An 18,236-nucleotide genomic window follows, 5' to 3' on the forward strand; every position below is an offset into this window, starting at 1 on the left:
CATATGAATGGATTTGATGAAATTAAAAATACAGGACTGTTAGCTGAACATTCATTGTCACAAATGTTTGCCTAGAAACATTTGTGAAAAATGAAAAAATGTATGCAAAGAAATAGCTGTCAAAATTATCCGTAAATGATTGTACATATAAAACAGAAACTAGTTGAATCAGAAAACTTTTTTAAAAGATGTATTTTTACACAATTTAAAACCACAATATCAAACATTCACAAAAATCTGATTAAAGTTGCTTGGGTTTAAACTTGACCACTGGAAGTAATGAAATGTGCTCATTTAGACCAGGTGGATTGAAGGCATTCAGTTGTAGTTACTATTTAAGTTCTTTTTTTTATAACAGTATTTCCCAATCTCCACCCCTTACATTTAATTATTATTAAATTATATTATTCTAATATAACAAATAATAATTTTTCATAACTGGGACACACCAAGGTGTATTTAAACAGAGAACCATTAGGGTTGTTTCTAAAAATATCATAGTTGCGTTCATAGATACAGTTGCGGAAACTACATTCAGTATTCCCAACAGAGAAATTTTTACATCCAGAACTAAAGGCAACATAAAGAACACTTTTACTAGAACAATTCCCTTTGGCTAAATTAATGATTTGATCACCATGCATAAAGTGATGGAATGCTTGGAATGTACCAAAGTATAGCTTCCATATGCTATAACACATCTTAGCAGAGCTTTATGTGGGTATGGTGACACATGTGCAAGATTCTGGCTCAGTTTCTAGTAAAGAGGGTAGTGTGGGAACCAGAGTCAGATGACCAGATGTGATGTCATTCTATAGCCAGCACTGAAATTATATTTATTAGTAAGAGATGTAAATTAGCTCTCAGTAGTCTATTTGTGAAACCTAACAAAGAAGGGCCACTCACTCACATCATCTTGCCTTGCTCCTGCAATTGAACTAGAGGACAGTAATTCTTTAGATCAGTCAGGAAAACATAGTGAGATTAGTTAAGCATTGTTTTTTCTGTATCTGTGTGAATCTTTCCATCTGTGTTATTTTTAATACTGCCTGTGATTGAAATGGTGTTTATTGTAAACAGATATTTAGTATTTTCATGTTATTTTATTATTTAGTATTGAATATATTTAAACTTTTCATTGTGGCTGGTCTTTTAGAGAACATTTTAACCTTTGAGAGTACTTAGATTTATTTGGTGACACTGTGGCCACTCCTGAAAGTCTTACTGTTTGGTCAACATTACCATTGGTATTAGTATTAATTTCACTTAGTATAATTGTATGCGCTGGTAAGAGCCTTACAGTGGCTGGCTTTGTGGATGTTCTGGTGCAGTGTATCTACTTTATAGCCTGCGCAAAGGTGGTAGAGCTAGTAAAGCTGTGCCAGACTTTCCCAGGTGTGTGTGTGTGTGTGTGTGTGTGTGTGTGTGTGTGTGTGTGTGTGTGTGTGTGTGTGTGTGTGTGTGTGTGTGTGTCAACTACTTTGAACAGAGACACTGAGGGCACTGATTTCACAGATAGGGTGGAACACCTGGCTAAGGACCTAGCTCTATAGCTGTGTCAATGGGGAGTCTTATTTGGTGCCTGGAGAGAGGGAAATCCAGCACTAACTCTGGAGCATGCTACATGTGTGCTCTTAAGGGAAATTGTGCTTGATATAGAGAGCTGCATCTGGAAATACTATGTGTATCTATTTTTATTCCAAGTGAACATCCCTCTCCAGTGTCAGTGGTGAGGATTGAAACTCCTTAATTACTGGCCCAGATGAGGGACATCACAGAGGGAATTATCAACCCATGAATTAATGGCTATAACAACATTTTCATTTTGAAGTCTGGTATTGTCTATGCTGCATGCTGAAGGGAAGGGTTGTCTACCAGATGTGGCAATGTTGCTTTTTTTTTTTTTTTTTTATACATTTTCAGTACACCAAATATTTACATATGTAAGTATCTGCTGAAGGGTCAGGGTATCAGAAGGTAACTTTACAATGTTTAATTGCCCTCACCTTCAGTTGCTAACCACTGTTCATGGGCTGCTGTGGTAGCCCTAATAGTAATTTTGAAGTTTTTAATAATATCTATGATAAGATATGAGTATTTTTTTTTTGCAAAGTGTATTTATATTGATAGAGCATAGAGGATGTTTCTTTTTGAGTTTCCCTTTATATTTGCTCTAGTTGGACTGTCAGCCCATACATTTATCTAAATGGGCACAGAACTACTTCATGAAGCAACTTGTTATGTCATTGTCAGAGCTGATGCTGCCATGAGTGAGTTTGTGAAACCTCATTGTAGAATTTCTTGAGGTTTGTATGTTTGAAATCCTTGAATTCTGAGTTATTAGATGCAGGAGCTTTGGATATTTTGAAGTTGAAAGTCAATTGTTTATGGTCCGACTTAACTGAAGAAGGAGATCTCATGGGAACAGTGCATGATGTGGTTACATTTGTAAAGACCAGATCAAAAATATTAAGATCTCTAGTGGGTTTGTTTGTTAACTATCTGATGTAAGGAGTTTATTTATAAAATCTAAGACATTCTGGAAATGCACTATATTGGAGGCATAGGTGCACTGGTTTACTGAGGCGTAATTGAAGTCTTCCAATACAATGGAGTTTTGTTTATAGGAAGTCTGAATACATTTTGTCATTCTAAATGATTTTCAGAGGACATGGCTGATGATGGTTTACCTTACTTAGGGTGATCTGGAGGTCTATGAATTCCATTCGTGGGTTTCTGTGAATCTGCCTGGAGGTGATATAGTCCTTAACAAATATGGAGAGAGCACCATACTGTCATGAGGTCTGACGTCATGGTAGGCACAAAACCCATGTATGGAGGGAGTGCTTTTATATTTAGACAATGTCTTAGTGATTACATAAATATAATGTGTTTCAAATGCAGGAGAGACTCAAGATTTGAAACTGTGTCATTGAGACTTCTAGCCAGAAGCATAGCTGACTCCACCAGTGTCTTGTACCAGTACCATGAATTAGCACACCCCTTCATCTCTTCGAGTGAAGAACAAAAAAGAAAAAGAAAACAAACTATTGGCTTATTACAGATCCACACCCCTCCTCCCAGTTCTTCCACTGAAGAGCAAAAACTGGCACACCAACCAGGTGGTCAGATGCGCATCCCCCCCCCCCCCCGCGCTCCTGTTCAGCCATTCAGGTCCTGTTTCTGGGACCTGGCCCTCCTCTATTGTATTAAAAAAATAAGAATTTTTTTCTTGTTTTAAACTGTAGCAAACTGCTAGATATAAATGTAGCAAACAGTTGCTACAATTTATACCCTGTACGGAGTGCTAAGGCACTCATGTTTTCTTAAAAAAAAAAAAAAAAAAAAAACATTTCTTCTTATAAACTGTAGCAAACTGCTTGCTACAATGTAGGTGCAGCTGTTATAGTTCAGACCACACACGGAGTGCTACAACTCACAGGTTTGACTGCAAATGCAGAACCGGCTTTTAAAAAAGATTACATTAGAGATCAGGATTGGCTCATGACATCCCCCCCTCGACATTTTGTGACTGTGGCAGTTGCCCATCTCGCCCTGCCCTAGCTACACTACTACATTGAGTAGAGTCACCTTAATGTGATACACTTTTAGGTTTGGTATATTTGGTATACTGGCATGTCTATTGTTTGGATTCTGCCTTAAAAGAGCAATATAGAGACAATAAAGTCTTTAGCCAGTACGAAAAAGCCAATAAGAGGTGCAGGCCATTTTTTGGGAAGCAAGTTGGACATTCAGGCATATAATCCCATGTGAGCACATATTGGATCCCCCTGGAATGTCACCAGCTATTTAACCAATTGTTGAAACCAATTACTGTTTCTTTGTTTCTAGGCATCATTCATGGAGAAAGAAGGATTCCACTCAGGAACATTTTTTTTTGCTTGTATTTGTCACATACATGGAAAATTCCATTATAACTCTCTGCTTGACCCTAGGGTTTTGCATTGAATGTCATTCACTTCCACATGGATCACAACTATGTCATACTTAGATTTTTCAGGTGAAAGGGTGTTTAGAGACCTTGTGATGACTGAGATCTTACCACCTAACCACTTTACCGGATTAAACCAATTGCTGCATTTTAACTACAAAATAAAAGAATCAAATTTGTTTTTACTTTTAAACTGTGGCAAACTTCTTGAGACAAATGTAGCAAGCAATTGTTACAGTTTAGACCATAGTGCGTAGGTTTGACTGGTAATGCAATACTGGCTTATACACTAATGAGTCCTCCAACACTTTGTGAAGGAGGCATTTGCCCCCTTCACCCTGCCCTACCTACACAACTGGATTTTAAGTGATTTGACTCATGGTGACCCTTTGCTATAGATGTGCATGAAGGAAACGAAGGGTTGGATTTACACTGAGATGGCCTTGCTAGTTCTAGGAGACATTCGAAGAGATTTCTTTACAGCCTTAGTAACAAAGCATACCTCTCATCTGTCCAGATTTTCACAGAATGTCCAGATCTTGCCTCATATTTTTGGTCTGTTTCTCATGAAACGTATGGTTTTCTTGCAAATCACCAATGATTCAGATCACTAAATAATGACATGCATTTGAGTTTCAGACTCCATATACTTCAGAAAATGGATGGTAACAGGCATGCTGTTATTATTGCAACTTTTTCTAAATTTATAAGAGCAATATTTAAAATATGCCCCTATATTTGAGCTGTTGTCCTCCCCAAGTTGTTGAGAGGGTGGCCTAATGGTTAAGGTGTTTGCCTTACAAACACAAGGTACAGGGTTTGAATCTCACAGTGGATAACTGGCTAGGCTTAAAATGGCTCGCAAGGGTAGTTAGCCTAGTACTGACCTATGAACCTATTATTCCAGGCTTTGTCCAGATTTCTTGGTTAAGAGGCATGCAAGAAAGTGTTGGAAGTATGTGCAGCTCACATCCATAATATTTTTTGACAGGAAAACCTCAGGATTATTTAAATATTTGCACCTGTCACAGGCAGAATTATTTACATTGAGTAAGAGTTTGTTATCTGTGAACATGAAACAGTTACTCTACTGACTGAGGATACCAAGTGCTAAGAGGTTGAAAAGAGATGAGAAACAAGCAGGCTGGCCTTCCATTATTGCCTAGTGATTTATGGGAATTTAGTTAAGAAATACACAGAATAAATTATTTTAGCTATATGTGATAGCTTGTGGAAGGCTCCAACTAAGTGAGTTATCTTATGGATGGATATATTGACACATAATATATGTAGCTAAATGAAATGATTAAGGAGGGAAACACTCTAAACTATTCATAGAAAATAAAAAGTAAAGAAGATTAGATTTATTTTGTGGTCAAGGCTTGCATCGCTCTGTGCAAGCAGTGGGGGCTTACTGATTAGGACAGAAGTTATGAAATTACAAGTAGAGTAGAGCAATTATGTGCTGCTTGAATGTCTAAACAGTAATCCAAGAGCAAATGACCACTCGCTGAGGACTGATAGCAGCTGTGAGCACTTGCATGTTCCACTACCAACACTAACTATACAAGGTCTGGTTGTAGAAAGAGATACACTCACACATATAAGTCAAGGCACCTGTGTCTGTAATGTGCCAGTTAGATCAGTGCAGCACTACGCCACATGAAATCTTATTCATAACTGGAAAATAGCAAAGTAAAACAACCAGTAGTAGCACAGGGGAATTTCACCTCAATGGCAAACACAAGCCCAAAACTAGGCTGGTGTTTTCTTCTTTCACTAGAAAAAAACAGTAATATAAATTCAAAGCAAGGTCACTAAAGTCAACTAGAAACAGTGCAGGCTGTATTATTATACTCAATATTAAAAAAGCCAGGTGGTCTTGGTTTTAGTAGCAAAGTCAGATTCAGCTTGAACTAGTCACAGTCTCATAGCTTATTTAGAACAAACTGGGAAAACAGCAAGGAAAAAGCTCAATACAGTACACCAAACATCATCTTCTTCTTTCAGCTGTTCCCGTTAGGGGTCGCCACAGTGGATCATCTGTTTCCATTTCTTCCTGTCGTCTGCATCTTGCTCTGTCACACCAACCACCTGCATGTCCTCTCTCATCACATCCATAAACCTTATCTTAGGCCTTCCTCTTTTCCTGTTACCTGGTAGCTTCAACCTTAGCATCTTTTTCCCAATATACTCAGCATCCCTCCTCAGCACATGTCCAAACCAACGTAATCTTGCCTCTCTGGCTTTGTCTCCAAACCTTCCAACCTGGGCTGACCATCTAATATACTTATTCCTAATCCTGTCCACCCTCATCACACCCAGTGCAAATCTTAACATCTTTAACTCTGCCACATACAGCTCTAATTCCTGCCCTTTTGTCAATGCCACTGTCTTCAACCCATATAACATAGCTGGTCTCACTACCCTCTTGTAGACCTTGCCTTTCACTCTTACTGGTACTCGTCTGTCACAAATCACTCCTGACACTCTTCTCCACCCACTCCATCCTGCCTGTACTCTCTTCTTCACCTCTCTTCCACACTCACCATTACTCTGAACTATTGATCCCAAGTATTTAAACTCATCCACCTTTGCCACCTCTACTCCTTGCATCCTCACCGTTCCTCTATCCTCCATCTCATTCACACAAATATATATTCTGCCTTAGTCCTGCTGACCTTCATTCCTCTTTTCTCTAGAGCATATCTCCATCTCTCCAGGGTCTCCTCCACCTGTTCCCTACTCTTACTACAGATCACAAGGTCATCTGTAAACACCATAGTCCACGGAGACTCCTGTCTGATCTCATCTGTCAACCTGTCCATCATCATTGAAAATAAGAAAGTAGTAAAATGAAAAAAAGGCTTCCACCACAACGAAAAGTTCACTGAGAAATTCTGTTAAAATGTAGGCTTTAATAAAACGAAGAAATAAAAAGCACAAATTGTGCTATTCAGGTTGCAGGTCAAACAGGATAAGCGCTTTCAGTTAAAAAACCTTCTTCAGATCCTAGTGTGTAGACCTGACTTACTGCTGTTAAATAAAGATCCTTAATTGCTCAACCAATCACATACAGCAATCAGATGCACGCCTTCCTTAAGCCTCCATTTCATTTCTTAATTAGGCTTCTCTCTTTCAAAATAGGTTTAATAGGAACTACTCTGTTGAGCCCTGGAAATAAATTAGCTCTGAGGTTCATGATCCATTTGCTTTCTTCCTTTTCAGTTTTGTTGACAATGTCTCCTCCACGAAGGTTAGTAGTCACATTTGAGATAACCATAAAGCTAAATGGTTAAGGAATAGCACAATTTATGCTTTTTATTTCTTCGTTTTATTAAAGCCTACATTTTAACAGAATTTCTCAGTGAACTTTTCGTTGTGGTGGAAGCCTTTTTTTTCATTTTACTATTTTTGCCTATTAAGGCTTCCTCTGGAGGTGGTTTTTGGTTTGGTTGTTTGTGTTTGAAAATAAGAAAGGGCTCAGAGCTGATCCTTGATGTAATGCCACCTCCACCTTAAATGCATCCGTCACTCCCACCCCAGACCTCACCACTGTCACACTACCCTTGCACACATCCTGTACCACTCTTACATACTTCTCTGACACTCCCGACTTCCTCATACAATACCACAACTCCTCTCTAGACACCCTGTCATATGATTTCTCTAAGGATACAAAAACACAATGCAACTCCTTCTGACCTTTTCTGTACTTCTCCATCAACACTCTCAAAGCAAACATCGCATTTTTAGTGCTCTTTCCTGGCATGAAACCATACTGCTGTTCACTAATCATCACGTCCCTTCTTAACCTAGCTTCCACTACTCGTTCCCATAACGTCATGCTGTGACTGATCAATTTAATCCCTCTGTAGTTACTACAGTTCGGCACATCACCCTTATTCTTAAAAATTGGTACCAAAACACTCTTTCTGCATTCCTCAGGCATCCTCTCACTTTCCAAGATTTCATTAAATAATCCGGTTAAAAACTCCACTGCCATTTCACCTAAACACCTCCATGCTTCCACAGGTATGTCATCTGGACCAACAGCCTTTCCATTCTTCATCTTCTTCATAGCTATCCTTACTTCCTCCTTGCTAATCCATTGTACTTCATGATTTACTATCCCCACATCATCCAACCTTCTCTCCCTCTCATTCTCTTCATTCATCAACCCCTCAAAGTACTCTTTCCATCTCCTCAACACACTCTCCTCGCTTGTGAGTATGTTTCCCTCATTATCCTTTATCACCTTTACCTGCTGCACATCTTTCCTAGCTCGATCTCTCTGTCTAGCCAATCGGTACAGGTCCTTTTCTCCCTCCTTAGTGTCCAACCTTTCATACAACTCTTCATATGCCTTATCCTTAGCCTTCGCCACCTCTCTCTTTGCCATGCACCTCATCTCCTTATACTCCTGTCTACTTTCTTCATCTCTCTGAGAATCCCACTTCTTCTTTGCCAACCTCTTTCTCTGTATACTCTCCTGTACTTCCTCATTCCACCACCATGTCTCCTTGTCGTCCTTCCTCTGTCCAGATGTCATACCAAGCACCAACAAACACACTAGAATTTCACCTTACTAGCAGCCACAAGCCCAGAAGTAGCCTGGATTCCTCTTCTGCCACCACAGGAAAAAAGTCATTTAAATACAAAGCAAGAGCAGTAGAATCAGCTAGAAACAATGCAGTCTGGATTAGTGTTGCACTCCTGAGCATGTCATCCTTTGGATGAGATGTTAAACTGAGGCACCATTGTTAATGGTAGGTGCTGTGACATATTTTACATCCATCTGAGTTATCAAAAAGAACTAGGGGAAAGTGTCCCAATACCCTGGCCAAATTTCCTCTAGTAGTATAAATATCATGAAGGGTCTCCCTTGAAAAGAAGTTACTAGCCTAGTGGGACTAACCTGGTCAAGAAAGGATATTTAAATGAAATCTATATAATGTAAAACAAAACGACCAATGGAATAATACACTAGCTGAAGATAAAAACTTGTTTTATTACCAAACAAATAAAATAGGTATATATGGTCTGAAGTAGCAAAAGTGAAAGCGCTTACCTATTTTATTTGTTGGCCGTTTTGTTTTACATTTAGGTACATAGGTTCATAGGTTCATACTAGGCTATCTGCCCAAGGGCATTTATAAGCCTAGCCCATAGTTATGTGGCTTTCGCCACCCCTTTAGTTTGAATAAAAAATATGCCTATCATTTTGCTGTGCCTCTGTCAAGCAGTGACACTGAAGTAATCCCTGGGGTATATCTGCAATCTCCCATCCATTGGTCAAGATTCCTCTTGAACAAGGCCAGAGATGTGCTCTGCCTCACATGTACCGGGATTTTGTTCCACAGCATAGGGAGTCTCTGGGTGATGAATCTGTCCCTCCAGCACGTTCTATTTATAACCGTGTCAAGGTTTAAGTCTCCGCCCTTGTGGTTCTGAGGGATCTAGATTTTTTTGAGGTGAAGCATATTCATCAAATCTGGGTTTGACATGGCCTTATATGTCAGGCACAGGTCACCTCTGAGCAAGCGGTATGAGACTGAATAGAGCTGGAGTTCTTTCAGTCAGGCAGCATAAGACATATTTTGAGACCCTTTATCCTTTTGGTGAGGAACTTTTGGGGCCTTTCAAGCTGCAGCAGGTGTCTGGTCAGATACATTCGAGCGGGCATTGTACTCAATCATAGGTCTAATGAGTGATGAGTACAGGGGACGATGACCTCCCTTGATCTAGATGTGAATCCCTTCATGATCAGGTGGGCGATATAGAAGGTTTTCCTAACTACTTTAGCAACATGAGTGTCAAACGAAAGGCTACTGTCAACCTGGGTCCCCAGATCCCTGATGACTTTTTCTGTGCTCAGTGGATTGCCACCTATATGGTAGCTAGGGGTAACCTTGTTTTTCCCGAAGGGTATGACTATGCATTTTTGGCGTTTAACTTCAGGCCATGGCTCTGGCACCAGTTATCCGTTTCTGTGAGGCCCTTCTGGAGGATATCTGTGTCAGATGTGTTTTCGACTATGGCCCAGTTTGCAGTCATCTGCAAACTTTGTCAGCCATAACCCTCCTGTGTTTGCTTGTACTTCAGAAAAGTAGATGCCGAACAAGAGTGGACCCAGGACTGAGCCCTGTGGGACACCACTTGTGACAGGCTTTGAGTCTGACATGGCTCCAGCAACTCTGACCCAGTGGGTTCTGTCACTTAGCCAGTTTGCAACCCATCTTGTGATGTATGGGTTTACATTCAAGCTGATGAGTTTTTCGATGATACCTGAGTGGGGTATTGTGTCAAGGCCTTTGCCAGGTCGAGGTAGGCTGTATGGACTGCCTTGTCCTCATCAATGGCCTTGGTGACTGTCTCGAAAAAGTCAACCAAGTTTAAGAGGCAGGATCTGCCTTTGACAAAGCCAAACTGGGTTGGATCCAAAGTCTGCAAGTTCCCTATGTCTTTATTTATGAGTTCCATTATGATCCTCTCCATGGCTTTGCAGATAAGGCTTGTCAAGCTAATGGGGCGGTAATTTCCAGGGTCTGTGGAGGCACCGCCCTTATGAAGTGGGACCACAGTCGCTGTGCGCCACTCCTTGGGTACGTATCCTGAGGTGAGGCTAAGATTAAACAGCTGTCCTAACTGTGGGTTTAATTCCTCATTGAGTTCATGAAGCACACAGCCGAGGACACCATCCGGTCTCATGGATGCTGTGTTTTTTGCCTTAGTGAGGGCAGTTCTCACCTGGGCGTTGGAGATGTTTGGGGGGCTACAATCCTCTGGAATAGATATCTCTCCTTTTGGGGGGGGGGGAGAAGTTTGCACTGAACCTGTCAGCCAGAATGTTGGCAATGTGTGTAGGTTCAGTAATTTTCACATCATTTTGAACTAATTCTGAGCATATCTGGGAGTTTCCTCCTAGGTTTCTAACATAGCTAAAGAAGGCCTTATGATTCTCTTTAGAGTCCTTGGCGATTTTTCTCTCAAAATTTGCCTTGGATGATTTTATGAGAGCTCTTAGTTTCTTACTTATAATGATCAAAGGTGTCTTACCTTTCAAGGATTTTGCTCTATCTTGTAGTAGCTTCCTCCTTTTGTTGTAGAGCTTGTTTATGGCTGGGGTCCACCAGACTGGACGCTTGCCTTTGGTACAGAGAGTCTTAGTTTTGTTTGGGATTGCCTGATCCATGCAGTCCTGTAGGTGCTGGTAGAAGGCATTTGTAAGTGATTCAGCGGTTTGAGTAATGTTTACCACTGGCTCAGGGGCCTTAAAGGAGACCACACTAGTTTTTAGAAGTGTGAAATCGGCTTTTGAGAAGTTTTTCACTGTGGTCTTTTTGTTTCAGGTGGGGCGGGATGAGGACCTCCAGCGAGATTAGTTTATGATCTGATCTCACCAGTGAGGGGTATACTTCCGGTGTTGAACATTTTGATCCCATGTTCGTGATGATGAGATCAAGTATGTTTTCTCCTCTTGTGGGGATGGTGACTAGTTGTTCCATGGCATTTGAGTTTATGAACTCCAGGAATCTTTGGGTTAGAGTGTTCGGGCTTGAGTAGTGTTCCCAGTCTATATTAGGGTAGTTGAAGTCACCTAGTATGATGGTGTTTGGCGATACATTTATCCCCTCCAATGTTTTCAGGAAGGCCATGTGAGGTTCCTGAGTTTGAGAGGGTGGCCTGTAACATGCTACAAATTGCAGAGCAGTCTTGCCTATGGTTAATTGCACCTGGATGGTCTCCGATGCATCGTGCGTTGCCACCAACCTTGAGGTGTGGGTGTCCTTTATGAATATGGACACCCCCCCTCCTTTCTTGGTGTTGTCCGGATTGGACCGCATGATATGAGGTGAAACCTGTTAGTGCTGGGGTGCTCTCAGGAGCCTTGAACCAGGTTTCTGTCACAGCACAGACATCAATGTTCTCCATATTGAGAAGGGCCTCGAGTGCGTGCATCTTGAGATTGAGACTTCTGGCATTGAGCAGCATTACCCTTAGTTTTTGGATTTTGCTTTTCCAACAGCATATTTATCCCAGTCTGTGCACATCTCTTCAGTTTCTAAATCTATATAATTTCAAAAGTTAAGAAGAAAATAGTGTTCACCCTGACAGTTTTAATCAGTGTTTGTAGTACGGGGGGGGGCTGAGACACCAGAATGGCTGCAGGAGGGGTGTCCATTCCATTGCCTAGGGCCCAATTTAACCATCACCTGGCTCTGGGTATAACAAAAGGAAATAACATGAGGTAACCAGCTAGAAATAGTTTGCTTTGACACAGGTTGTTCTTTATTCTTCTTTTCATAAGAAATAAACAACTGATCAGAGGTTTTGGAAGATTTTTTTCTGTCAAGATAGTACTTGGGTTGACTGTGGACATTCAAGGTATTCAATTTATGGGGTATCCTTTCTCCCTTCTGTTCTGGAAAGAAAACATGTAGATGGATAGCTTGGTGTAAGATAAACTTTCCTGGCTACTACTAAAGGCATACAAGAAGGATTAGTTCTTAAAAAAGCCCTATTTTTGAAGAAAATGAAATAAGGTTGGCCCACCAAAAGAGCTTGAAACTCAGGTACTCTTCTTGCAGAGGTCAAAACAATAGTTAAGACTACATTCCATGACAAGAACCTCAACCTGATGAGCTGGTTCAAACGGAGCAAGAGTTAGTGTTGCTAACACAAAATTAAAATCCCAGGAATGAGTCACCTGTTTTCTAGGAGGCTTTGTATGAACCTCCCCTTTCAAAAAACATTTTTGCAAGAGACTGCATTGAAAGAGGAGGCTCCATGGGTACACATGCTGGAACAGCTGACAAATTAACCTTTACTGAAGAGTAAGACAGGCCATAGGAGTGTTACTCTCACAAATAATATACAGCCAGAGAAACACTAGTCCTGATTGGTGCTGCTTATGTCCTTGGCATCAGCTAGTAAACCTTTTATAGTTACTAATAAATTATTTTCTAGTAGCAGGATTTCTTGCCTCCTTTAATATTTGCTGCACATCATCATAAAAGGTAGTAAGATTCTATCATTCAGATAGTCAGCTATGGTCGTTATGGTCAGGATGTATCAAATACTCCTGGACTTGTGTGAGTAGATGCAGTCTGTGAGGTGAGGAGCTTGTAGTAATTGCCCATAGACATACCAAAAAAATGGAAAACCATTGTTGCTTGAGCCAGAAAGCAGCATCTGTATTTCAGGCCTTCAAGAGTTGGGACCTGGAGCAGAATTTCACCAAATGATAGTTAAGAATGGAGGCAAAACGTCAAACTTGAAGTGTTACCAACAGTAGGATCACATCTTGGAAGACCTCCCGATACACATTCCATAAATGAGGGTCTGTCTTGGTCCTGCCCAGCTTCTCTGACTAGCAGTTTTGCTCTGGCAGTATTTAAGATGTCTGTAGAGTGAGACTGTGCTTAAAAGCTATACCACAAGCTACAGTGGCTAGCCAGCATAGAGGGAAAGAACTGGTTCCCTGATGCTTGTTTATGTACCACATAACTCTGGTGCTGTCTGTATACACTTGTAAAGGTCTCAGTGACCAAAAAAGAATGAGAAAGTTGAGAACATTTATAAGTGCCAATATCTATTTTATTTTATGGGTTTAGTTCTGTCTTTTCTCTTTAAAAAACTTGCACTTTTATCTTCATAGATACTGCTCTACAAAGTGTAAGTCATCTGAAGTGACTGACTGTGCTGGAGCTGGAAGGTAGAATGGGAGACCTGGATTTTGATAAAGTCTTTCCAGTAAAATAATAAATAAATAAACAAAATAATAATGATATTAATAATCATCATCATCATCTCTCTATTCAAAATTTTCAAATACTGGAAACTGAAAACTCAGGGAATGTAGATGTTGGAACCATAACATTTGCAGGTAACAATGTATTGTTTCTTCATCACTTGGGGTATAGGGAAAGGCATCATGAAAATTAGGGATGCCAGGAGACCCAGAATCCTGAGGGTTACCCTAGCTGACACAGTCATTTTATTGGGAAAAAACTCAAGAATAGATCTAAATACAGATATACTTTTTTTTCCTGTGGAAGAAAAGTTCTTTGAACTGATGTGTCCCAAAGTCACTCCAGGGAAACAGTCTTAAGAATTAGTCAGACAAGAAAATCTGTATATTCTCCTGGAATCCCAGTCTGTGTAGTAGACCTTACCCAAATGAGAAATCCCTGACATCTTAAAATATACTCTACAAAGAAAGAAGAAATGCCTAAATAAGGAAAGAAATGTGAACACCTTTCAGTCTACAGCAGGCTATCACAGGAGCTAGACACTTTGTAAATACTATTATAACAGTAGATTGATCAAAGAGTAATGCAGAGAAATTAATAAAGTGATCCAGATACAGGAAGCACCTCAAGAACCTGCAGAAATGTGGATCTAAGAATGTGATGATATGCATATTTTAAACCAGAAAATTAAAATACAAAATAAGACATAATAAAATGAGAAAGGATAACATTTAGAATCTGTAATCAGAATCATTTTAAAATAAAAACCCTTTCCTCAAATAGGAGGAGGGAGAGCTTCTAACAGCCCCTGAGAGTGTCCACCCTCTGTGACAACAGGAAAAGGAGGAGTTAAGTGTGTCAGGTAAGGGGGAATCCCTCAAAAAAAAAAAAAAAAAAAAACAGGAGCAGAGACTTTCACTGACCAAAGTAACCTCGTTGAATTTAGGGTTTGCCAGGGTGGAAGGGGGAAGCCTTGTAAACAGCAATACAGACATTAGATTGTCCTAGTTCTGGGGGTGTTCTCTAGTTTTTAGAAACTCTCTGCCATAGTTTACCAGCGGCTTACTGGGTCAGATAAATTTGCCATTAAAAAAGGTAGAAGAGGGAGGAAAAAAAATCTCATGGCCTATTTGGAGAAGGAAAGCAGAAAAACAGAGATCCCAGGAATCAGCATACCTTTCCCATCACATGTAACAAGGATCTCTGCAGCCAACAGTCCAAAACTAACACACTAAACAAGTTTTTTCCCATATATGTTAGAGGATTGGCATCCTGTTTCGAAAAGATAAACTGATGACATACTATGATTCAGCCCTGCATGTGCAAAAAACACAGGTAACAGCTCTCCAATAGGTCCACAGTTTCAGATTGTAAAGCATTTGCCTGATTTATTCTTGTGGCTGTGGAAGACTGTCAGAGTACACTGATTGTGCCAGCCCAGCTTGGAGTATATTAACTATTGAAATATACACAGGGCAGCTTGTTATGAGAATAAATTCTGGTTGTAGTAGAGTGTGAGAACAATCTTTGTGCTGACCCACCTTGTCTGAGTGTACAGAATGGCTGTTACTGGTTTGAATACACTGCTTGGTTAGGTTGCCAGTACTGTGGCCCCAACATCCGTTAGTGCTCTATATTGGCATTTATGTCAATGGACTCTTTTGACTTACATAGAGGAGTTACAACTATCACCACTGATGTGAATGGACCTCTGTAGAACGAGCTGCTGTGATGTGGTACAGTGGCTTCTCACAGCACTGCATTGAAAGCCAGCCATCATACAGACCCTTGCTACAAAGCAGCACTGTAACCAAAAGCTAGTCTGTGTGATGTGGACAAGGAGCTAATGTATAAAAAAAATGTTTGTCAGCAGGTTGTATACTATTTACTATGTTGTGCCTTTCGGCTTTTCCCGGTTAAGGGTCGCCACACCGGAACTCCGGTCCGCTAATGATTGGCAGTAGATTTTTACGTGCCGAGTTGCCAGCCCTGACGCACAACCTTCAACGAAGGTACACCCATTCACGTATGTCTCCACACAGAAGATGCTCTAGCTGAGAATCGAACAGGATGTCTATCTGTGAGGCGACAATGCTACCGCACCACCACCGCAGTATGTATACTATTTACTACATAGTTTTTAATTACCTACACCTTGTATTATGGAGGAGTGTATATTGCTCTGTGCACACATTATACATGGGGGGGATACAGATCCAGTGTGCACATGTTGAAAAATCCTGACCACACCCCCCATACCTTTCAATCTTGTAGCACACGAAATCTGGGCAAAGCCTAAAGTAATTGGTGGACAAAGGCCCAAACAATAGTGACATATTTAAAATATTGCTCTTGTAAACTTAGAAAGTGATAGAATAACGGGATTTGGGTTAACATGCATTTTTATAAAGTCTGAAACTCAAATGTATGTCATTATTTAATTAATTCCTCAGTTATTTGTCAAAAAAACATGCATTTTATAAGGAACAGACCAAAAATAGGAGGCAAAAATCTGGACAATTAAGAAGGATGATGCAAAATTATAGACTTTACTTTCACCGCAGTTCTCTTTGTAAAACGATGACTTCCAGGCGGTAGCTAAGGGAGCGTCAGACCCCACAAATGAAATTAAAGCACTAGCACTTCATTATAAAAGTTGCGCAGTTGGCAAGAAGATCCTTTTTTTCAAAACAGTTTTGATGGAGGAGGGGAGAAAAATGTATCACAAAATTATCCCGAGACTTGAAACATGAGTAATTAGTTAAGGGAGCCCTAGCCCGATTCATATTTACTGTCGCCGCTAGCTTTGCATAATAGATCCCTTCATTGCCAGGATCACCTGGCCAACCGATTCAATGGTGCCTAGCGTCCCGGTATCCTAGCAACACGTTAGGAACTCTTCTGAAATTACTCAGGTGCCGGAGCTCTGTGGAGAGGAATTCGGTTTAACGTTTTTTATTTCCTTTGCTGGCAAAATGTATCAGACTTTGGAAATTTACATGTCTCGAAAGAAAAGGGTGCAAGGACAATTCTAGTAAGGCTCCATTTACTGATTTGCAGTAACTCATCTAACTTAACCTAATTAGTAACAGCTTACTGTTTTACAGATCTTCTGTGTACTATATGCACTCAAGTTGTGTTACCTGAAGGAATGTCCATAGTCTCCAGATTATTCTCACAATCAGTCACATTTCTCAAATTAGTTTTAATGCTTCCCGGCGCGAAATAAGTAATTCATTGCAAGTAGCCATTCTGCTGTACACATTCACGTCATTTGTTTGCCTGCAAATATAAAAAAAGGAACGAAGGTGTGTAACGAACGTGTATTTAAATTGTCTCCTGATACAGTACTTGAGTGGCTCCACCGTACACATAAATGATTTATGCTTCCAGAAGTAGTTACAGTAATTGCAGCTCCTGTTAAGTTTTCGGGACTGTCTCATTGAGAAGTGTAAGTACTTTGAGCCGTCTTATAATCTCTGCCTCTCAACCTCTTAAATTCAAGAAATCTGAACAAAGCTACACATATCGGAGTGACAAAGGCCGAAAATCAGGGACACGTTTTAAATATTGCTCTTATAAACTTAGGAAACTGCTTGAATAACTGGTTTTGCATTAGCACGCAATTTCTGAAGGATGTGAAGTCTATAACTCAAATGTATGTCATTATTTATCGACTTTAGTTGTTAACCGGTCTGTTGTTGCATTCAAATGCAAATGACATTGCTTAATAGCTTATATAAGATTTTGGGTTTAGTACTAGAACATTACCCCCCCCCCCCCCCCGCGCGCGATTTTCGCGCAGGAATGGGCGTGGCCTGTATGATTGACAGGGCAATCCCGTGTGATGTTGCTTAGTAATCATGGGTGAGTGACAAGTCATGCAGATTATCAAGTGTCCTGGTGAATATTCATCATATGATCGTCCTTTGGTGCATACCACTCAACCTGTTAGAGCAAGAAATATGGATAAAGGCACCAACAACCAAAATATGGACACTTTAAATAGTGCTCCTACCAGCTTAGAAAACTGATAGAATAACAGGTTTTGCATCAACATGAATTATGAAGTCTGAAACTCAAATGTCTGTCGTTATTTTATGACATGAGAAAGCCACAGTTGTATGACAGAACAAAAATATGAGGCAAAAATCTGGACATTCTGCGAAAATCTGTACACTTGAGAGGAATGTTTTGGCGTTCTTGAAATAGGGCCATTGCAAGGGAGTTTTTCAGTATGTACTATATGTTTGTACAGGTTGGCACCCCCCATGTTTCTTTAATATACTGTTCAGCAGTAATTGCTTTATGGTAGGGGGTGGGGGTGTGTGCTTGCCATGTTAGAGAAGCAACATGAAAGTGCAGTTTTGTATCAGATGTCACAGCAGCTTAGGTTCACGCCTTGTGTGAGTTGCATTCAGGTTGTAGTCAGAAGCGTGAGGCATTTAGTGTTTGCAATGTACAGTATTGCATAATATTGGTGCACAGTGAACGGTGCTAGAATAGCAGCTGAATCATTGTTAAAGTGT

General features: G+C 40.3%; 1 protein-coding gene across 1 annotated transcript in view; it reads left to right on the plus strand.

Annotated features, from left to right (window-relative positions):
* The first annotated feature begins 16,516 nt into the window (after positions 1-16,516).
* Positions 16,517-18,236, plus strand: part of CCHR1.PART2H2orf73 (chromosome chr1.part2 C2orf73 homolog) — a 510,463-nt gene continuing 508,743 nt past the window's right edge. The window contains exon 1 of the mRNA XM_044055137.1: positions 16,517-16,741. Coding sequence (XP_043911072.1) covers positions 16,683-16,741 — 59 coding nt within the window. The 5' untranslated portion in view covers positions 16,517-16,682. The remainder of the gene's footprint in view (positions 16,742-18,236) is intronic.

Source organism: Protopterus annectens, chromosome 1.part2 (genome assembly GCF_019279795.1).
Source record: "Protopterus annectens isolate FY-2018-M chromosome 1.part2, PAN1.0, whole genome shotgun sequence".
NCBI lineage: Eukaryota > Metazoa > Chordata > Ceratodontiformes > Protopteridae > Protopterus > Protopterus annectens.